Source organism: Sorghum bicolor, chromosome 9 (genome assembly GCF_000003195.3).
Source record: "Sorghum bicolor cultivar BTx623 chromosome 9, Sorghum_bicolor_NCBIv3, whole genome shotgun sequence".
Taxonomy (NCBI): Eukaryota; Viridiplantae; Streptophyta; class Magnoliopsida; order Poales; family Poaceae; genus Sorghum; species Sorghum bicolor.
Genome location: NC_012878.2, coordinates 1,716,237 through 1,739,653, shown reverse-complemented (window position 1 = coordinate 1,739,653; position 23,417 = coordinate 1,716,237). Strand labels below are relative to the sequence as shown.

At 43.7% G+C, this 23,417-nt stretch overlaps 2 protein-coding genes across 3 annotated transcripts; both read right to left on the bottom strand.

Annotated features, from left to right (window-relative positions):
- On the bottom strand, positions 374-9,682 carry LOC8068701 (chitin elicitor-binding protein). Of its 2 annotated transcripts, none has more exons than XM_021447288.1 (5): positions 8,835-9,682; positions 3,789-3,918; positions 3,525-3,709; positions 2,511-2,579; positions 374-854 (listed from the first exon to the last, which is right to left on the bottom strand). In XM_021447288.1, the coding sequence occupies exons 1-5, from the start codon at positions 9,520-9,522 to the stop codon at positions 844-846; spliced, it is 1,083 nt and encodes a 360-aa protein (XP_021302963.1). In that variant the 5' UTR covers positions 9,523-9,682; the 3' UTR covers positions 374-843. The 2 variants fall into 2 exon arrangements, with proteins under 2 accessions (XP_021302963.1, XP_002439171.2); XM_002439126.2 differs by lacking the exon at positions 374-854 and adding an exon at positions 1,054-2,320 and having other exon boundaries at positions 8,835-9,681.
- LOC8068700 (G-type lectin S-receptor-like serine/threonine-protein kinase At2g19130) lies at positions 16,415-19,283 on the bottom strand. The gene has a single exon (XM_002439125.2). It carries the CDS (start codon positions 19,205-19,207, stop codon positions 16,658-16,660), a length of 2,550 nt encoding a protein of 849 aa, XP_002439170.2. The 5' UTR covers positions 19,208-19,283; the 3' UTR covers positions 16,415-16,657.

Sequence of the window (23,417 nt, the reverse complement as noted above, 5' to 3'; positions counted from 1 at the left end):
AATAACAAGGCCACCACACACATCCTGCAAAGATGTGACATATCACTAGAGAAAGTTTGCAGTAAGTAGGATCAACATATTCCTTTCAGTTAAGGATATATGTGCACTCTCCCATCAGCAAACATACCCCTATTTCTCTACATTTGGAAAATCTAGGTTTAAGAAGAGTCTAGAGGATAGGATTACTTATAGGTCAAGTCAAGTTAGGTTGGAATAAGTAAGGATAGTCTAGAGGAAACCCTAAGGCTCTTTCTGACGTCTCCATGTTCGAGCCGATACGGTGGTGGACATGCTGCCCAACATATGCCGCCTAATAGTTGTCGGCTCCCCCCCTCCTCCTCCCTCCTCCTCTCCCGATCTAAGGTGCAACTAGTCCTATCTAGGGAAGTCGTTCCCCTCCTCTAATCACCTAATTCATCCAATTTTACCTTCAAATACCTCTGTTATGGTTGGTGTTACATATGAAAGGAGGAATAGGCAGCAAGGTGGCTGAGTCAGTCGCCTAGCTAGTAGGAGAGATTTAATAGAGATCTATTAGAAGATTTAGTTTGTTAGGAAAGTATGAGTTAGCTAGTTAGAGTTTGTGTCGGTTTCCTATTAGAGTCCTTATTTTTAGCATCAGGCTGTTAGAGTCCATTGTATAAGAATCCAATTTGAGATCAATGAGAACTAGCCTGGGATTGAGATATTTTATCTCCCTTGGGCGCCCAGCCCTTGCCTACTTTCCTCTCGCCCACCAGCCTTTGCCACGGCGCCAACACGCCGCCAGAATCGCCGCGCTCGAGATTCCTGCTCTCCCCCCTACTTCCTGCGCAGCAAGGCTCGACGCCGTAACAACCTCCCTCATGTGCCTACTGCAGCAGAACCATTACATAAACATAACTATCTCTTGATTTTTTTTTTGTTAAGTCAATTCATTTAATTATGGCATAGCACACATGCAAACTTCGATTATTATAGTCTTATTTTTGTTCCCTTGGTAATGCATGGGCATAAATCCCATATACATGATTTACGCACATGCTCTAAGACTAATTTGACAATAGTTACATATAAAAAAAAAGTAAAATCAAATGTCTCTAACAGTGACTTATATTACTGTCAATCTTCAGGTTTTGAGTTGGAGTATCAAACACACACACACACACATAGATAGATAGATAGATAGATAGAGAGAGAGAGAGAGAGAGAGAGAGAGAGAGAGAGAGAGAGAGAGAGATTTTCAGTCAAGAAGAAAAATGTGATGGCGGAGAGGGACACGATAGAAATGGCTTGGGGGGCATTTCCAGTTCAGTTATGTTCTTCTCCAACATTTCTATTACACACCTAATAGAAGGACGATTTCCTGGGCTTGTTTGTATGCACCACAAGGCGACTAGAGTCATATGTCTTGCAGTCTCATCACTCACACATGCAACATCCTGACTTTGGAAATCTTTTGCTAAACGGTCGTAAATCCAGTCGGGGAAATAAGCTTCACTAGAATTCCCAGTGGTTTCTTTAATATTCTTCCTTCCAACTACCATTTCTAACAACACCATTCCATAGCTGTAAACATCTGATTTAGTCGACACAACTCCAAAACCTCTAGAAAATACTTCTGGAGCAATGAAACCAATGGTACCTCTGGCTTCAGCCATCGAGAGAGCACTATCCTTGAGGTGGCACAGTTTTGCCAGTCCAAAATCTGCAATTTTTGGACAAAAGTCTTCATCTAGAAGCACATTATGTGGCTTGATATCGAAATGGATAATACGGGCATTACATCCCCGGTGCAAATATTCCAAGCCTCGCGCAATGCCAATGGCTATTTCTCGCAACTTATCCCATCCTATGGCCATTTTAGTTTCTTCTGAATAAATATACTTGTCCAAAGAGCCATTGACCATGTAATCGTAAATAAGTGCTCTCTTAGATCCATGTAAACAAAAGCCAACTAAGTTCACAATATTTATGTGAGATGTCCTACGGATGCTCACTACCTCGTTCAGGAACTCCTCTCCATTTCCTTTCGATACTTTCAGTAGTTTCACGGCTACCTTGCGTCCATCTTCTAATTTTCCCTTATATACTATGCCATAGCCACCTTCTCCTAGTATATGCTTGAAGGATCCCGTTATTTTCTTTACCTCTGAGTATTTGTACCTCTTTGGGATGAGCGAATCATATCCTTTCAGTATGTCCTCTATGTTTGATTCATTGCCATCGTACCTTTTCTTTGAATTAACCATTTGAAAGGATACTTGGTAAATTTTCTTCCAACGGTACATTATGCAAGCAAGGCACGTAAGAATGAAGCAGATTGAAACAGATAGTGCAACTGAAATAGAACATAATAAGTTACACATAACGCCCACTTCTATAGGAAAAGAAAATTAAAGATGCTCATCTATCAATATCTACACTTGGAATAACAACGGGGTAAAAAACAAAGACCCCATGTCTCCAAATTAACCAGATGGGGGTACGGTTGTGTGTGTAGGGATGGGGCCAGGGGAGGGGGTGCATACCTTTTAAAATTAACTTGTTCTGTCTCCGTGAACCACCAGAAAGATCTATCAATGGACCAGCAGAAACATCTATCAAAAGAACAGAGATGTGGTTAAGTCCAGCAGAATTAAACTCAGACCGTTTTCTTTAAGGATGCCACCGGTGTAATTTTTTTTTTTTTGAGAAATTACAAATCAAGCTAAAAAAATCAGCAAAAAGAAAACTTTCTTATCAGTTGAGGCCAACACTAGACAGCCACACACACGCATGTGCAGTTCCTAGGAATCAAACTCAGACCTCGCGTGTCGTTATTCTCCTTGCCACTGCACCTAAAGTTTATGTCTTAACAACAGAAACATTCCACTATTATTTACTCCATCAAACTTTTAAATGAAGATTTGAGGCCTTAAGTGGAATAAAATGAAAAAAACATCAACTACAAAGTTTTAGATCTCATTGAGATCTACGACTTTGCTTTTGATCGTTTTAATTTTCTATCTAAGGTCATTTGAGAAAATAAATTTTAAAATTATTCATTTTAGAACATAATTTTAGAGCCCTAAATGATTTTTAAAAAGTAGGCAACAACAAAGTTATATGTACTACATTTTTTATTCAGACTATTTCTCTGTCCAAGATCATTTGCAAAAATTAAAAAACTAATTTCAAATTATTTGTTATAGCGCTAGGTTAAGAAAACCACTAGAGTAAATGCATCTTTATTGTTGTTTTTTTTTTCTAATCTTACCGTCAATAGAAATTATGTATTTACACACAGCTGGTTCTCTTAAGGATGCCACCAATACAAATTGAATTTACACTGGTGGTAGGTTAGAACCGCCATTGTAAATACAAAGTTATATGTACTACATTGTAAATACACTATGAATTTATACGGGCAGTTCATGGCCATGGGCCTACAGTTTCATCTCTACTAACATCTATACATTATGAGCCGCTACTGAAAAAAAAATGCAAGTGTCAGCAAAAATTGATTTTGTACTGATGGTTGCAGAATTGCATGTTCTACTTACTCTGGCATCGTGATGTCTTGTTGTCTGCAGCTACAAGAGTGGTATAAATTGTTAGCGATGTGCTGTCGCTGACATAGCCTTCATATGCGCACATTTTGGATCCGCAAGCCTGCCCAAGCTTCAATGCTCCAGTGCATACCGGCACTGCTGGGCACTTTTCGTCTTGCACCGGAACGCAGTCTAGCCTGGTAATCACGAGGAAAATGTAAATGTTTCTAAACACGTACTGATTCAGGAATTGGATTGGGAAGCAAGGGAATTTACTGCTGGTCCTTGTTCCACTGGTCTATCATGCAGCTGCACTGGACACAGCCCTGTGCGGTGACTGCGTAAGTGCCATACGGCAGGAGCAGATTGTGATCAGCCGACAAGTGGTCGATTGATGAATTGCAAACTGAGAGTGCAACCAAATTAACGAGCAGTTAATTACTCTCTCATTCCAAACTATAAGATATCTTGATTTTTTTCTTAGAAAACAGGAGGGGCTTGCGCCTCTACTGAATTTTATTAAAAAAACGAACAAAAAGAATACATGAGAAGTTCAAAGAAAAGAAAAACAAACAATTAACAGCTAACACTATGCACTTAGAATACAATATATTTAGATATATATTGTAAAATTAATGTATCTAGAAAAGCTAAAACATCCACGGAGAGTATCAGGTTCTAAAATAAAACTCTCTCTATATATAAGATATCCTTTACATAAAAATATTATGCACAGTCGTGTTTCATGCCCTCGAAGACTTTTATCTTAATTTGGCCACAATACCGAAAAAATGTCACATGCATGCCTCAACAATTATATAATATTTGTGTATTACAAGATTCTTCAAGAAACACATTCTCTTATTTTATATGGATTTACTAGTCAATGTATCATCCTCTGGACTGTGTTAATGTCCTAACTGTCATTCATTAACACTAGTACAAAAAAGCTCAACGACGGCGGTTCTGTCTAATTTGTACAGGTGGTTTCCTTTATCGCGTGCCAGTGCGAAGAAAACGACCAGCCCGACTCATAAACCGCCTTTGTAAACTAATTACTACAGACGGTTTTCTTAACAAAACCACCAATTTACTTTCTGCTAAGACATTATTTGCACTTCTACAATCAATTTGAAGTTTTTTTATATGGAACAACACAAGACAGACACTTGGAATCACGTATGAAAAGTCCCTTCAAAGTATGAAACTAAGCTTTCTTCAAGATAAGACTCCCTTAATCAAAAAGGGTACATATTTTTCGTTAGAATAGTTCTACTCGTATATTACTATAAAATTTGGGTTTTTAAGTTCGATTCGTATATTCAAAATATGTCATGGGTCCAAACAGACCCCGATGTGGTGGGCCCAACAAAGCCCAAAGGAGGCCATGGCAGATTGACCCATGGTTGCATTACATGCAGGAGGGGTGGCGCCATGGCGGCCCCCTCCACTGTTGAGGAGTCCAGATCCAACTCCAATTAGAAATACAATAAGAATAATTCAGTTTAGGAGAAACAAATTCATTATTAGAAAAAGAAAAGTCTAAATCTATAAGGACTCTATCTCTAACATATTTCTTAGGAGCCAAGTTAGAGTATCAAACAAAGGGATCATGTACTCATATTATTATTATTTAAGAAAGAAGTAGAGGATGTAATCCTCGAATTCTCTCGGCTCTGTTTGTAAGCCCCATGTACCATCCTCCATCTCTCACCGTGCCACCCCTTGAGTAGTCTATTGCCTTGGCCGCTAGCCACCCTATCTGCGAGCGATCACACGGGTCGCCACCACATCCATCTTCCTTGCCCTCCAACCTCCTTCCACTAGAATCTATGCTTCCCACCTCCGACCAATCTAAAACCATCACAAAATCACCTAATTTTTATTAAAATTTGGTGCTAAAAATATATGACTATAGTCATTGCTAGTCTAATTCTTGTATTCATAAATGAATACATTTAAGGACAGAGGTAGCTTATTTTGAATTTTGCTAGTCAAATTTTAAATTAAGGTTGGCTTAAGACAAATATAGACTTACTTTTCACTAGAGGAACTAACGAATTAAGTTATTTTTTCCAATGGAACATGTCTATGTTTTTGTCGCATGTCAGTAAATATATATGGGGCATTTACAACAAGAATTAGATGGTGCCACAGGAGACAAAGCTCAGATAGCTTTGGGCACTAGTGAGGAGGTAACACCCTACTTTCTATGTCTATGGATTGGATTGCTTTGCGCCTACTATGTCGAGGTGTATGATGATGTTGAAGGTGTGTGTCGGTCTAGGGATCCCAACCCACCTCATATAATCCCATGGGGGCTTAGGTTTACAGAGAGTTCCTTCACAGATCGGCTTTTGAGTTAGTTTCCTAACTGAATGTTACGAAATCCAAGGTCGTGCGGCATAAGGTTTCTACCTATCTTGTATAGTAAGTAGATGATGATCTTTGTCATGGGTTCGTAACCACATCTAGTGATTAGTGGTCAATGTGTGGGGCTTTGGTGATTAACACTCAAAAAAAGAGGTTTTATCTTGGTTCGAGCATCAAGCCCTACGTCTAGCAGAGTGTTGGAATGCTAAAGGGAGTTTACAGTCAGGGGTAGGAGAGTGAAGGGTTCGAATGATCTAGGTTTTGATGGGGTCCTCCGCCGACCTCCCCACGAATTTGTCAGGTTCCCAAGTAGTCATCGCCTAATCCAGTGCTCCCATTGTGGAGCAAGTGGCTAGTGACTCAGAGCCTCTCTTGGGTGTTTGCTTCCAAGCAAGGTGAGAGGTCCTAGTCATGAAGTATATGAGCTTGGCAATGGGTCTATCTATGCCAGGCATGTCTCTTCGACACTAGGTTGCTCTTTCCAAACATTAGAACTAGACCATGTAGGCAGCAGTGAAGACGCAAGCTAACCTCTTAGGTCGCATCATCGCCTAAATCCCAGTTGTCTACCGCTTATGTAATACTAAAACTTGAATCTGTATGGTAGGACAGTCCAACCTCTGTCCGTAATCATATAGACCATCTAGGACGCTCATCATAAGTGTGTTGGTTGTATAGTTAAACTCTTCTACCTTAATTATAGTGATGTGCAAAATTTTTGCATATTCAAGAAAAAAAGAAAGTAATTGCCAAACTCAAGCAAGAAAATGGGGGACTGATGGAATGATTGAGTCCTGCCAATTTGGGATACCGGAGACCTCACTTGATGTGTGCTTCATTGGTCTCCGAGGTGAGGTCCACCGCCTTCAACAGTGCTTAGGCAAGCTCCATGATGCTATTCAACTGCTTGGGAGAAGCAAGGGCTCTACTTCTACGGGGCGGTGTTGGCATCGCCGCCACCGGTGACAACCTCGTCTTGGGCCTAGGAGGATGGTAGCATGCTGGTGGCCACAAGTGTGCTTAAGCCATTGTTTGCATGGGTGGCGAGCTTGCCGTGTCCCCAGAAAGGTCATCCAAGGAGTCAAGCGGTCGATTTGTCCTCGGGCATGGCACACTTCCTTGGAGCACCATGTGGCGTGCCGCACCCATGCTAGTGAAGGTGAGTCCGAGCTCCATCGAGGCGCCCTCTTGAGCCTACGCTAAGCCACCTCTGCACAGGACCCTAGTGGCGGTGGCGGCGGAGAGGACACAAGGCACTAGGCATGCTCTTTCCAACCATATGCACCCACACAACTCGAAAATCCAACAAAACTCCTGCCTAGCTCTGTAATATCGAAACAAAGAACTATAGATGAGCTTGTTCCAAGTGAACCCCATGCAGCTGTGTAGCTTAATTATGTCTTCCTGGTGTGAAGGAATGAACTAAACAACGACATTTACAAATGGGAGAATTTAGAATTTTGTGCTGGAACGGATTTAGTTGTAATTATGACTTCGTGGTGCGCTAGAATGAACCAAACAGTGACATTTCCCAATGGAGGAATTCAGAATTTTGTGGGTAGGTGGCGGGCGGCTCAGGGTGAAACCCTAGCTGCCGCCGCCTCTCCCCACCCCTTCCTCCCCACCTCGCCACTACCGGAGTGCACCACTGGGTCGGCAAATGGGGATGGTGGCGGTGGGGCCATGGCTCGGCGACGCCCTCACTCCGGCGCGACGGAGGAGGGTGAAGTTGGGCGCCCGACGATGATGCTCGCCTCAATGGGCGAGGGATCCGTCTGTGACTCGTCCGAATTTGGCCCTCCACGACCTGATCTGGTGGAGTATGCAAAAATAGGATCGATCCCCGCGTCGACTCGGGCGGTGTCTCACCGCGTCGCTGCCGAAGACAGTTGAGGCGAAGCTAGAGCTATAGTGTGTCTAGGCATCGATGGCTTTACTTCAACGGTGGTAGCCGGCCTAGGCATGTACGATGATGGCCAAATCAAGACGGACGTGGCAATTAATGGCATAATAGTTTGGCAATTGGTGGGCAATGGCAGTACTACCAAGTTTCGACGGCGGTGACCCCTATTGGCGCCACTTACCTTGCTGGAGGTGTCGTATTGTCCTTCATGAGGATCTCTCCAGGTGAAAACCCATCTCTAGTTCTCTGGTGGGGCGACGATGGCATCTACGGATGCCATTTTTCTCGTTGGAGACATCGCTCTTGGAAGATCCCTTGCGTTGTCGGCTTGGTGCCGGCAACAAGATGGTAGCTCTCTTGCATACACACCGGGTGCTTCGTTTTGTTGCCAGGATACAACATCCGGTGTCTTAAATAGTGGTCGGTGTCCAACAATCTTTCAACAGACGTGTTTTGGCGGCATTGTCTCGACGTTGGTGGTCATATTCTTGTGGATTTGACATCACGGAGCAAGTCAGTTGTCGCGTAGGACTACTCGAGTTCCTTGTTGGGGATGTATTTATTTTCTTCCATCAGTTTCCTTTATTTTAGTTTCTTGTGTTGTAATAATTTGGCCTGATGCATTCTTGAAAGAGGATGACTGAAGCCGGAAATACAATTTCCTTTGTCTAAAAAAAGAATTTTGTGGGTGGAACAGGTGTAGTTGTAATTGTGCCTTCCTGGTGCGCTGGAATGAACCAAACAGTGACATTTGCAGATGGGGGAATTTTCATGGTAGAGGCTGTCAGAAAAGTCTAAAATATCTCTGAACGAGTGGTGTGTGTGTAATTAGGCATCATGATTTTTTGTCTATATTGAAAAGTTAGACGACCCAGGCAAACCATGATTAATTTATTAATTAATCACCAAAATTTCAGCAAAATTTGAACTGTTGACCGCTCTACGACGTTATTTCCGACGTCACTGAGATGGGTGAATTTCAAATCCCAGAACCCTAGTGATATGATATGTGTAATTTAAGATTTTAGCATGCAGAAGGCACTTACCAGGGAGCGGGACATCTAGAATCTGCCCCTGCTGCAGGCTCTTGGGGTCGGTGATCTTATTCACACTCAGCAGCGTGTTCTCGGCCACCCCGAACTTAGCGGCGATGCCAGGCGAGTCCTCCCCCTCGGCGACGCTGTACGCGAGGTGCATCACGTCGGCGCCGTCCACCTGGTCGCAGCTGCAGGGCAGCGGGATCCTGAGCTTCTGCCCGATCTGGATGAGGTTAACGTCGGAGATGTTGTTGGCGGTGGCGATCTCCTGGTAGGTGACGAAGGCGTCGAACACGTCCCGCGCGATGTGGTCGAGGCCGTCCATCGGCTGCACGACGTAGATGGGGCCGCCGACGGACTCGCCGACGCCGTTTCTCCCGCAGCGGCAGCGGAAGGGGACGCGGACGACGGTCTCCGCGGTGATGGGCGTGGAACTGTCCTCATAGTCATAGGTCGGCGGCAGGCCGTTGGCTCCCAGCAGATCGGCGATTGTGCTTGTTGTGTTGAAGCGGACGACGAGCTCAGAGTAGGTGGTGGCGTTGGGGACTGCGTAGGCGATGGCGGCGTTGCAGGTCGTACCCAGCGCGGCGGCGGCCGCTGCGCAGGTGAAGTTGGCCGCCGAGGCGGACGAGGCGAAGACGAACAGCAACGCCACCGCCGGTATTACCACCTGCAGGCGGCCGGCAAGCGACGGCATGGCGCGCGCGCGCGGTGGTCACCGCGGTAATGGGCCGGGACAGGTCTTCGATGGATGTTTGTTGACTGGGATGTTGACGCTAGACGAGGAAGAGGAGGATATATCTATATCCCGAGTGGTTTTGAGGCTAAGCTAGACTGCTAGAGCGGCTTTAAGTCTTTAACACGGTTGCCGTGAAAGCCTCTTCCCAAAAATTCTCTCTTGGTTTGCAGGAAAGTTTGTGTGTTGTGTACCCGACCTTGCACGGCGGGGATGTTTTTTGGTTTAATTTGTTACCAAAGTGCGCTACCGTCCACCACAACTCTCTCATGCATGCCACAGTTTTTCATGTGCTGGTTGCGTGTTAGGCCTTGTTTACTTCCAAAAAATTTTGCAAAATATGAATAGTAGTACTTTCGTTTGTATTTGACAAATATTGTCCAATTATAGACTAACTAGGCTCAAAAGATTCGTCTCGTCAATTTCGACCAAACTGTGCAATTAGTTTTTATTTTTATCTATATTTAATACTCCATGCATACGTCTAAAGATTCGATGTGATAGAGAATCTGAAAAATTTTACAAAATTTTTAGGTAACTAAACAAGGCTGTCGCCACAACTCGTTAACGTACGTGTCTAATTCGTATACGGTATAACACTCCATAGTTGATTGTGTACCTAGATTTCTTTGTAGCAAACTAGAAAACCATAGTGATAGTGGCGTGTGTGCTGATATGCTGCTGCTCGGAGTACAGACCACAGCTACGTACTGTACGGTAGTATCCTCCCCCAAAAAAAAGAAGTTATCTACCTGACGTTCGAGTGTTTTTTTTTTCTTTGGGAGGGGACACCCGATTTTCTTTTGCACTATTTATCTTCTTACTCCGACGCCCTGCCACCACACACCGCCCACCGCCTCACTGTGGCGCGCGGTAGGGTCTTGCCTGAGCTCCGCTGCCGCCGCAGAACTCTGACGAGACCCTATCGCGTTCGTAGTGGCCTCCCTCTTCCCCTCTCCCCTTCCACGACCGCTTTTCTTCTTCAACTTTGGTGAACTGTCGTGACTCTCCTATCCCAACCTAGCTTGTCCGCCAGGGCCTTGAATCGCCTGTCTGTCGTCCCCACCATCTAGCCTACTTGCCTCCTCGGCCGAACCCTTCTAAGCCTATTGTTGTTGGGAGAGGGAGAGAGAGAGACTCATCAGAACTCTAACTCATAGATCTAGTAGGAGGAGGAGGAGGAGGAGGAGGAAGAGGAACCGCCTACCTCCCATTCGCCACACTACCGGACACAGCTGCTTTGTTTGTCGAGCGCTTTTCCTCAGGCACTCAGCAAAGGCAATCTTTGCGACTGCTAGGTCATCGGGCACTCGGCAAAGCAACCTTTGCTGACGGCCTGGCTCTCGGCAAAGGTGGACCGTTGGCAAAATTTTTCTTTGCCGAGGGTCGGGCTCTCGGCAAACTAAGGCAACCGACAAAGGTGGCCGACCTGAGGGTGGCCACCTGCCGTTAGTCTTTGCCGAGCGCCCGCCGTTTGACACTCAGCAAAGATTTTTGGGTACTCGGCAAAGATTTATTTAAGAAAAATAAAAAATCTTTGCCGAGTGCCCAATGACCTGACACTCGGTAATTTAATTTTTTTAGTTTTTTTGCTCTATTTTTTTGGCCTAGTTACAGTAATTACAGTTCAATTTCAAATTTTAGGACAGTTTTGAGTTTTCCTACTATATTTTCTTAGCTTTTTATATTTCATTGATTTTTTCCGCATATTTGAAATTTAATAATGGAATTTGGTCACTCAAATAATGATATTCATGATATTTAGGGTATGTTGAGGCAGTATCTATGAGCTCACATCAAATTTCGAGCATCTTGCTGTCGTAACTTGACGAGGTACTTGCGGGGAAAGAGTATTTAAATTATATAAAATCCAAATGAAGTTCAAAAATCACGAAACTTGTTGAGGTGTTATGTTGTCTCATGTAAAGGTTGTGGTAAAAAATTGAGAATGTTTCGAGCAAGTTGTGACATCGGAGTGCCAGGGCAATGGCACTCGGCAAAAATTTTAAAAAAATAAAAAAAATCTTTGCCGAGTGCCGACCAAGCTGGGCACTCGGCAAAGAAATTATGAAAAAAATAAAAAAAACTTTGCCGAGCGCCTCCCTGGTAGGGCGATCGGCAAAGTATTTTTTTAAAAAAATAAAAAAAATCTTTGCCGAATGTCTCTAACATGGCACTCGGCAAAACATGTGCTGCCGGAACCGGCGCTGTGATGATCACTTTTCTTTGCCGAGAGCCATGATTGCTCTCGGCAAAGACTTTGTCGAGTGCCCGATAAAAGGCTCTCGGCAAAGAATTCTTTGCCGACGAATGTTTTATCGGAGGGTCTTTGCCGAGTGTTGCCCTCGGCAAAGGCTTTGCCGAGAGTCATGATTGCTCTCGGCAAAAAATTCTTTGTCGATGGATGTTTTGCCGAAGTGTCTTTGCCGAGTGCTGCCCTTGGCAAAGGCTTTGCTGAGGGCAAAGTAGCCTTTGCTGCATTAGCGGAGCCAGACGCTTTCATGAGCCCGGGCAATTTTTATTAAGCAAAATATTTAGCTACAAAATTATAGAGTTCTACTTTGATATAAAAAAATTTTCCTTTTAAACGTCCGCGATGAACCCGGCCAGCCGCCCGGGGTGGCTGGGCGGTGGCTCCGCCAGTGCTTTGCCGAGTGCATTATGCCCTCGGCAAAGCGCTCCAGTAGTGCCACTGCTGCCGAAGGGGATAGAGGGAGGAGCCGCGTGGGAAGGAGTGCGTGCACGCCGGGAGGGTGAGTTGGGTGCTGGAGAGGGAGAAAACTCTCGGTTGCTGTTTAGCAATTCTAAAAAAAAAAATATAGTATACTGTACATGAAGAAAACTATAGAACTCGAGGTGATGAGGTGAATAACAATAAGCAGAATTTAGAAACTCCTCATCAGCCAAACTTAGAAAAACCGTATAGTGAGTAGAAGATAAGAATTACTCTCCAATTCCCACTGAAAAGCTATTATATTGAGCTAAAAAACTCACTCCAGCCTGTTTGTTGGTATAGCTCGACTACATACCGCATGGTTCAGCAAGCATGCCCCTGCCCGGTGTCTGCGCTCCGATGACCTGGTGTCCACACACCTCCGTACGTGCAGTCCGGCGACTGCGTCGATGACCCGGTGTCCCTCGGAGTCTGCGAACCACTGCGCGCCCGTTGGAGTCTGCCACCAAGTGTCCACGCCCCTGATTAGGGATGAAAACGGAGCTCCTAGTGCTCGGACGTCCGGATGCTGGCGGTATCCGGACGCACATATAGGGGCCCGTCCGTCCCTGCACGCCCCCACACTCACTCACCCCACACAAAGGAAAAAGTGAAAAAAAAAGAAAGGTCCCGTCCCCTAACGTGCGCGTAGAAGAGGAAGTAGATTGAACCTGCCCCCACCTCGCGAGCCCCCCAGCACATCCGCCTGCTGCCAGTTCGCCTCCCCCTAACCCCCCTCCCCGCACGCCCCCACACTCGCCCACCCCGCACCCCGTCCCCAACATGCGCGCAGAGGAGGAAGTAGATCAAACTCGCCCCCAATCTCGTCAGCCTCCAGCACATCCGCCTGCTGCCAGTTTACCCCCACAACCCCCAACCAACCTCCCTGCCTGTGCACTGCAACATAAGGATGAAGACACTACAAACACCATAAGCACGATATTGAAACAACACTCGACGAACTGCTGCAACAAAAAAGTTGAATCAGTTGAAACACCATAAACGTGTATATTGCAACAATAACAAAAAACGACAACTCCAACACTGAGATGATGAAGTTAAAAGACCTTAAACATATTATAATAACAAACAAAGAAAAACAGTTGAAACATTAGACTACAGTTGCTGAAACACAATGAACATATTACTACAACAACAACGGAACGCACTACTGCAACAACACGCAACAACTACTGCAACATACCGACTGACAAAATTGAAACAACGTATCAAAAAACAATACTCCAACAACGATCCAAACCCGGCCCGCCGCAACATCCAGAGAGAACCATTGCGACAACAACGAAATCTGAACCTGAGAGCTCGCTGGAAGCCTAGCCTACTGAAACAACAGCTGAAAATGTATTGCAACCTCTGGAGAACACCATTACAACACGCGCGAGAGCTGAACCTCGAGAGTTCACCAGAACCCTAGTCACCACCGCATCCCTTAGATCCAGAGGAGGAGAAGGAAGAAGAAGAAGAGGAGGAGGAGGGCTCAGATCAGATCCAGAACAGGAGGGAGGGGGAGGAAGGCCTCAGATCTAGATCCCTCTACCACCTACCTCGTTAGAGCCACCGCCGTTGTCCTCGTCTTCGATTCTATGGAGGTCGCGAAAAAAGGCAGGGATGGAGGGAGGGAGGAAGGGGGCTTGTCGGAAGTCGTCGATGTCGCCGTCCCCTCCGATGGCTTGGAGCTCATGGAGGGAGGGGAGGCACGACAGCGCGGGAGTAGAGCGAAGGAGTGGAAGAGTTGGAGGAGGAGAGGGCGAGCAGAATGTTACGAGCGCTGAGGGAGTCCGACTCGAGGAAAGAGATAAGACAGAGATAGATGAGTTGGTTCAGGTGCGTTCCTTTAATTGGACTGCAGACGCCCGCATAGTATCATTACCGGAATAAAAACGGTAAGGATATTTTTCGACCATATTCAAGACCGAATTCGTTTAGAAGAGTTTATATCTGTCCGTATCTGAGTCCGAATATTCAATATCTGATACCGTATCCGTATCCGAATACTTAAATCGTATATTTATAATGTCGACATTCAATCGTATCTTATCCGACATGATTGATATTATCCGTATTCGAATCCAAATCCGACCAGAAATATAAAAACAAATATGATATCGGTGTTATCCGTCCGTATCCGATCTGTTTTCATCCCTAGGCCCTGATCCCCATGCCTGTGCGCCCCGGGCTTCGTCGCCCCTCCTCGTGCTAGCTTGGGGGCAAATGTGCCCATGGCCACGCTGGTCTCACGAGAGAGTGACGAAGCTAGTTTTTTTCAGCTTCACCCACCATTTTTTTTTAATTGTATGTGAGAGCGTATTTTCATGGTATTATGGGGAAAAGCTATTTCCATGGACCTGTTTGGTAGGGAAGCTGTAAAATGGCTTTGTGAAGCTGCTCATAAATCCCTATCAAACAGGCTCTTCCTTTCACACACCAGAATCAATTTCCCCTACGACTACTCCCTCCCCATAAACTCATAAAATTTGGATTAATTAAATTTGCACGCAACTAGTGATATTACCAGTTATAAGAGCGTAGAGTTGACTAGTAGGAGGCTTTAGGAGCGGGTCAAATATTTATCTGGTTGGCTGTCCTAATCGATCGATCGTGCAACGGTCTTGTGGGGGGTTGGAGTTTGGACGTGGTGCGCAGCCGTGCACCACGTTACGAATACCATGAGTAGTCCCTGTACGAACGAATATGCATGGTGCCCTGGCATGCACGGCCGGCGGCGACTGGTGGCCGGCGGCGTCAACACGACCCGGCCAGCGGTGATGACCATCTCTATCGATATATTGCTCGGTATAGCAGTTTGGTGTAGTGTAGCTATATATGCTACTGCTACGAAGGTCCATTATTTGTCTCCTCTTCTTCCTCCAAGCACAGAATAAGGCTTGCAGCACGGCCGGTCAGCAAGTCAAGCGCGAGGGTACTAGGGCTTTATTCAGTTGGCGAAAGATTTTCCATGCATGCATCTAAAGATTCTATATAACGGAAAATCTTGAAAATTTTTTGAGAAATTGTTCAGAACTAAACAGAGCCTAGGCTTAAACGGATTGCTGTCCTATTATGTCCTGCCAAAGCTTTAATAATCGTTCGCCTATTCAAATCCATTTGGTCCATCCCGGTGTGCCAAATATATAACACACGGTAAAGAGATGTATTGACACTAATTAAGTCATCACACTAGTAGCGAACGTACTAGATCGCCCGGTAGAGGCAGACGGAAGATCAATTTAGCCGATTTTTTAGGTCGGCTAGCATCTAACAGTGTGTTCATAGACAAATACTTTACATCATGATGCCTCAAGTGATGAGCGCGATATGTATGACATGTCACCAGATAAGCCTCCTCAAAAGCATGATATATACATATGACACGCCGGTGAGATCTCCTGAAACAAAAAACTCCATTCCACAAGAACGATGAGCTTCCAAAGGAAAATCACGAAATTGGGCTCTAACTACCAAAACTGGCTTAGTTTGGTTACAAAGTACACCACGAGGACTCATGCAAAACCGGTCTGTTTGCAAAATTAGCTTGGTCTGGTTTTGGTAGGATGTTACTAGCTGTGCCCAAATTGCTCCAAATTTGATCCTTTTTGCTCTTTTCTGTTTGCACATGTTTTCCAGTATAAATTATGTTCTCCGATCATTTTGGTCATCAATAGGATAATTTCTCTAGGTCTACAAGAGCTCCTTCAAGAGGAGGAGGGTAAGAAGAATTTGTGACTTAGCGTTCAAGAGTTGGATTAGTAAAAAAAACTACTAATGTAGGGATGGCGGTGCCTCTATAACCCTACCCCCTGACTATATAAGATTGTTGGTAGGGAGCCGTCAGCTGGATACCCAACAATTCATCACTCATACTTTGCACAAATTAACTATGCAATCCGATCCACCAAAACAAGATGTAGGGTGTTATCTCCTCACACTAGCCTAAACCTATACAAAACTCATTTTGTCTTGTGACAATATCTAGATTCCTCATGTGCACAATGCTCCATAATCATACAGTCAATGACAAAACACTGGTAGCTGAACAACTCAAAAAAAAGATTGGTATTGTCTACTTTGACATCTGAGTATGAAAAAAAACTAGCCCATGATGACCTAGCTAGATAACAATACCACCACACACAACCTGCAAAGATGTGACATATCACTAAGAAAGTTTACAGTAAGTAGGATCAACATGTTCCTTTCAGTAAAGGATAAATAAACGTTCACTCTCTCCCATCCAAAAACATAGCCCTATTAATTTCTCTACATTTGGAAAATCATAGGCACCATCAAGATATTCCTTCAACTCCACATTACAACTTTTGAATTTGTTGAACCTAGAAAAAATATGACTTAACCATGAGTCATTTACACATTAGAACGTTCTGCTATAGCTGCAAGTCGTCTTGGCATCGGGGGCATATCAAGCTCTTTCAGACCCTCCAGAAAATGAACAACTTCAACCATTGTCGGTCGATGAACCTCATTATCTTGGATGCACCAGCATGCAACTTTGCATACCCTTTCAACCCCTGCTAAATCAAAATCACCTTGTAACTGTGTGTCCACCAAACTCCACATGTCTCCCTCGTGAAGCTTGGTGATAGCTTGCACCGGGAAATAAGCATCATGATAACTGTTGCTAGAGTGTAATTCTAGGGAATTCCTTCTTCCTGATATCATCTCCAGCAGTACCATACCAAAGCTATAAACGTCAACTTTAGGTGTAATAGGAACACCACTAAGCCACTCTGGGGCAAGATACTCTGTTGTTCCTCTGAATGTGGTCAAAACACGGCTAAAATCCCTTCCTACGATTGCAGACATCCCAAAGTCTGAAATCTTAGGAATAAATGATGCGTCGAGAAGTATGTTTTCTGGCTTAATATCACAGTGTATGATGCATTTGTGGCAACTATGATGCAAGTAGCGCAATCCTCTAGCAACTCCTATAGCTATTTGATACCTAGTGCTCCAATTTATTAGGAAAGAAGCATTGCTCTTAAATAGATGGGAATCTAGAGACCCATTTGACATGTGTTCGTACACAAGTAGCCTCTCATCACCTTCACAACAGAAACCAATCAATTTGACTAGATTGATATGTTGGATCATCCCAATCGAGCTCACCTCAGCTCGAAATTGGTTCTCTCCTTGGCGGTCACCATCAAATCTTTTCACTGCAATAGTAGTCGAGTCACTTAAGACTCCCTTGAATACAGAACCAAACCCACCTCCTCCTAGCCTCTCAGAGAAATTTTTAGTGGCACGACATAGACTAGTGTATTTAAAGGCAACAATTCCTTCACCACTACCTTGGATGTCATTGTCATGTGATGGATGATAGCACCACTTCAATCTATTCCTCCAAATCATCAACAACACCATGACCATTATTAACCCAAAACCAACAATGCATGCAACAATAACAACTCTTGGTATTCTTTTGTTTTTTTTCGTAGTACCTTGAAAATCCCTTGCTGCAAGGCGGAGGTAAAGGACATCTTGAGAACTAATACCATTGCCATCATCCTGATTTACATTAAGTAACTCTCCATGCCAGATAGAGCAATTACTATAACTATCGGAATAGGAATAAGCATTGCAGGAGCAGTCATGGAGACAAGCTTCTGCGCAATCGCTTTGTGTGGTGACATCTTCTATTCTCTGTGGATCATAGGGCAACGTAACATGAGGTATAGGGTGGAATACATCTGTTGAACTTGCATTGCTTTTGTTGTTGGTTCTGCAATCTAAGGGAGTATTTCTTACACACCCTCCTGTTCGATCACCAAGCTCCCATTCTTGAGTTGACTTCATAGAGAAGGTCTCCATACAGTCACAGGGTAATGGCCCTGAATTGCTGTTGCAGATCGTGAAAGGTCCACAAACGGCATAAGTAATGCAAAAATCAGAAGGTTGAGCATATATGGTTTCCCAAGTTTGATTGGCTTCTGACCAAAGCATCAGTTTAAGTTGCCCAGAGGTGTCTATTGGAAAGAATGTGGAGGTTGATTCATTCATTATGGTATATGTGAAGTACACCTCTTTGTCATTGTCTATATATGTGGGTTTAAGCAAGCCCTTGGCCCGTGGATCCACATCTATCAGCGCACTCATTGTCGATACAAGTACCCCTAATTTTCCAGATGGCCAAGACCAATACGTCACAACAGGGGTGTTGCGAGTTTTGAGTTGCAACACCCCGTCAGTGTGTATGTTAAGGGAGTATGAGCCAAGATCGGGATCAATTAGGCTCTTCTTTGAGATGAGCTGATGACTAAAACCAGTGACCTTGTTTCGACCTATCTTGACACCAGGAAGCGCGGCATCTGTCGGGTAGTCAAAGCTTTGCCACAAGGGTTCTCCATTAGATGAGGTGTTTGGTACGAGGGCAAGGTTTCCAGTGTTCTTGAGGACAATAATATAGGTGCTGCTGTTTGTGCTGCTAACAACAATAGTACTGTTCCAGATTACAGATCCAGCACTGCTGATAATGAGGTTGCCATCTATTGAGACATGGAACTGTGTTATGAGAAGCTCAGATCTAGTGATGGCCCTCTCCCTATTAGCAACCCAGACAGGGGTGAAAACAGGGATCTTGTTGAACCATATGCCAAGATACCAGCCAGGGGAGGAGATGGTGGTGGTGGTTGTGGTATTGTCAATGGACTCACCCGTGGTGCGGCCGCCAAGGCTTTGCTGGAACTGGAAGAAGCCAAGCGCAAACTTGCCGTTTCTTGAGACAAGCTTGTCGCCGGCAGCAAGTGCTTGGCCTGCCGCTAGAGTGTCGCCAATCGCCGTTGCAGCAGAGCATGGAGCATGCAGCACACAAAAGAGGAAGACAGCAAACCCTACCACCAGTACTGGGTAGAGGGGAGGCATGACTACCGGCCGGGGTATGTATGATGTTTGCATAGTATGGTGTATGCAAGCTGATCAGCTGATATATGTACGCTGCTATTCAGATCGGAGAATGAAGAGGGAGGCTATGTAGTGTGTGTGTGTGTGTATATATATATATATATATATATATGAACAACGAACAATGCAGTACTAGTAGCTCCTTATCGACACATATGCACACCAAGTGGCCAAGGAGATATAGGAAGAATCTCCAATTCACTAGTACAGACGCATACTGTACAGGCGGCTGAAAACCCATTTCTACTGGCGTTTTTCAGCACCGCCTGCGCTGGAGGCCAGTAGAAATGGGATATTTCTACAGGCGGTAACTAAGAACCGCCTGTGGAAATGCATTTCTACAGGCGGTTCAGTTATGCCAACCGCCTGTAGAAATATTTTTCCAAAAAATAGGAAATCGGTTTTTAAAAATAGGGAAAAAAAAGATTTTAATACAAGGAAGGACCATCGGCTATTCACCCGCAAGTCGCGCTTTCTACTGGCTTTTTTTCGTGTAAAATCGCGTGTTTCGCGGCCGGTGTGATTCGAACCTGCGACCTTGCCCTTGCGCGTAGCCTCCTCTACCACTCCACCTATCACTCACTTGTGTCTATATTAGAGTTTAGTTCCCCACATATTATCCCAAACCGAACATATATTGATTATTTGAGGCCCTAAACGGATTCCAATGGAAAAGTTGTCAACTACAAAGTTTCATAACTTTTTAAGATCTACGGCTTTTATATTGGAAGTTTTTCCATCTGAGGTCATTTACAAAATTTGAATTTCAAATTTAAAAAATTTAAACGTAGTTTTCGACGACAAGATGATGTCAAATGAAAAAATTATCAACTACAAAGTTTCATAACTTTTCGAGATCTACAACTTTCATGTTGACAGTTTTTTCAAACAAGATCATTTGAAAAACTCAAAAAATTTAATTTCAAATTATTTCTAGACGGTTTTCTTAACAAACCGCCTGTAGAAATATGATTTGTACAGGCGGTTTCTTAGGAGAACCGCCTGTAGAAATACATGATTTCTACAGGCAGTTTTGTTAGGAAAACCGCCTGTAGAAATATGATTTTTAGTGGCGGTTCCTTAGGACAACCGCCTGTAGAAATGCATGATTTTTACTGGCGGTTCTGTTAGGAAATGTGAAAATACAAACGGTTCGTAGTTTTGACACCGCTCTTTTTATACCACAGGCGCGTGATAACTACAACCGCCTGTAGTATAAAAAGGAGACGTCGGCGTTGTACTCTTTTCTACTAGTGATTCTCTCCGTAGATGCAGCTGGTCAAATTTAGTAAAGAGGCTTGACAAGGAGAGCGCTGTCCTAGACTCCTAGCCTAGTCAACAGTCTTTAATTTGTGCCATCGCCAACATGCACGCTGTGGCTTGGACGTGACAGAAATGGCATCAGGTCTCCAGGACCCGGTGGCCAGGGGCCAGTGCAGGAGCTGTCGCGTGCTGCGTGTCTCAGCAAGGGCCAGAGGCTTTTCGCCCATCGGAGTGGAGCGGCACAAAAATCTCCCCAAGCTAGACGATGACATCGGCCAGAGCACTGGTTCATGTGACCCCAATGCGTGCATGTTCCAGCACATGCACATCGATGTAGACAAAACACAGCACTCGCATACACACTCTTACCAAAAGAGATGGCGATCGCATACACACTAATTACACAGTTTAGTTAAAAATCATGAGACGAATCTTTTCAGCCTAGTTGATTTATAATTTGCCTTAAGTACTATAGTAACCTATATATGCTAATGATAGATTAATTAGGATTAATAAATTTGTCTCGCAGTTTCCAGTCGAGTTATGTAATTAATTTTTTTATTATTATCCGAACACCTTTTCCAACATCCTACGAAATATTCGATGTGATATCTAAAAATTTTTCTCTCTCCAACTAAACAAGGCAAAAAGAGAGAGTTCAACGACTTGGTTACTTGGGTAGAAAAGTAGAACAGCTGGACCGCCGATAAGCTTGGACAAACAGGAGGCACGCCTTCACACCTAAGACATTCAGTGCTGCATACTTGTTGGATTTTAACTGGTCAGGTCCAATTATATTCGATTAGATCAAACTCAATTTTAAGGTCAAATTAAATGTAATATATGGAATGAAATCTTGGTCCTATATAAAAATTTGATTATAGGTGGGAATTTGATTATAGGTTGAGGTAGCCTAAATATGTAACTATTGTGTGCATTTATTACGAAGTTGAAAAGGACGAAAGACATGCGAAGTTGGAAAGGACGAAAGAAACGTCAAATGCACGCATGTTGAGCCTAACCCGAGCCGAGCGTGTTGCTCCGCACACACAGTCTGGCCTACCATGACATGATGTTGGTGCTAGTGAAGGGGCAGGCTCCTCTCACGCATGAGTACACTCTGACGAACCCACACAAAGCTCCATAAGTAATGAACGCTATAAAACTTGGTAGTGAACCCATAAGTAGAGAAAAATTTAAAAACAATAATGGAACAGAACTACATCATTAAGAATGGTTTCACCTCAATCATTACTATTAAACCATGAAAAATCATCGTGAGGCCAATCTCAAAGAGAGATGATAAAAGTTTCTTGGGATAAAATGAGTTTCATAGGATTCCATAAGGGGGTAAAACCCCTTCGTTCCATCAAAAAATGAGTTATATAGTGATAAAACTCAACTATGTTGTTTCCAACCCATTGCGTCTTGGAAAATGGGACATAAAACCTTTCCGCTAAGATTAGCATAGGCTAGTGTGGAGATTCATGACGTTGTTTTCAAAACTGTCATGTCATAAAGATTTCTTAGAAAAAAGTCCCTTTTTATTTATTTATTTTAAAATAGCTTCACTTATTTTTTTAGCATCCAGCGACATTAAATGTAAAAACTCACAACAATGAAATTGTGGATCACATTGAGAGCTATAGCTTTCATTTAAAAATATCTTTATTTGAGAGCTATAGGACATAATTAAGTTGGCAACATTCTCACCAATGATGGGTGCAACGAGGCATAGCACGGATTTAGTAAACCTCAAAGACTTGACTATATTTTTTTATTGAAACTGGAGGGGTGTGCGCCCCTACAATGCTTTATTAAAAAACAGACAGAGTCACAAAGATACAAAGAAAAACAGAGAGGATACAGGGGGGGTTCAGGAGACAAAGAAAGAATCAAAGAAAATAAAACAAGACATGACCAGGTAGAGAGCTAAAGAAGTTCTGCTGTCCATAGATCAATAATCACATGGTAAGTTGACTTTGTCATATAAAGAAGAAGCCTCCATTCATCCCTGAATTTGAACCTAGCAACCTGAATGGAAGGATTAATGCCTCTGAAGATAAAGTCATTTCTGACTGACCAAATAGTCCACGCCATGATAATAATTGCCTCCATGAAGAAAGGAACATTGAGCTGGTCCTTAAAGCTCTGGAGAATCTGTAAAGGGTCTAGATTCTGTTGTATAGTCAAGTTAATCAGCCCCTAGCATTGGATGGCAAAAGGGCACTGGAGCAACATGTGGGATAGTGATTCCACAAGTCCATTAGTGCATAAGACACAGGTATAGTCTGGTAGCTGCATGTTTTTTCTTCCTAGCAATTCCCTAGTGCTTAGCCTGTCCTTTAATACAAGCCAGAAAAAAACTTTGTGCTTGTTCTGGCAAGAGGAGTTCTAGAGCCATTTGAAGATACGGTGCAGATACTGATGACCACTAAGATGTTGATAAGCTTTTTTCACTGAGAAGTTGTTGCTATTCCAAATGAAGGACCAAGTGTCATTCTGATCAAGTATTTGGTTCTGATTAAGAAGGTCTTGAAGAGCACTGCATTGATCATGTGCTTGCTGTGAGAGTGGCAGATGGAAGAGGTCATATAACTGTGCTGAGTTGTTTGCCACCAAATAGCTAATTTTCTTGTTTTTGGCAAAAGAATATAGTTCTGGAAACTTTTGATGTAGTGTCTCATCAGTCCAGAGATCATCCCATAGCAAGCAAGAGGCTCCATCTTTAGCTAGACCTTAGACTTGACTATGTTGTGTAGAACGGTCCTAACTTCGTCCGACGAATTCATAATCAAGGGCTATTGGCCTTGTTGGAAAGAGGACTCCAAATCCTACACACCAGGAATTAAAACTCATAAATAGGGACATGGATTAATTTTTTACACAAAAATTCACACTGACATCAATATATAAATGCTATTCTCAATAATCGCCTCAA

Excerpts from the sequence above, each read along its gene's own strand:
- LOC8068701 (XM_002439126.2), bottom strand. The coding sequence starts at position 9,522 with ATGCCGTCGCTTGCCGGCCGCCTGCAGGTGGTAATACCGGCGGTGGCG. Across the intron at positions 3,919-8,834 it reads TCTAGATGTCCCGCTCCCTG|TTTGCAATTCATCAATCGAC; the intron begins GTAAGTGCCTTC and ends TTGCACTCTCAG. Across the intron at positions 2,580-3,524 it reads CAAGACATCACGATGCCAGA|ATGTTTCTGCTGGTCCATTG; the intron begins GTAAGTAGAACA and ends TTCTTTTGATAG.
- LOC8068700 (XM_002439125.2), bottom strand. The coding sequence starts at position 19,207 with ATGCAAACATCATACATACCCCGGCCGGTAGTCATGCCTCCCCTCTAC.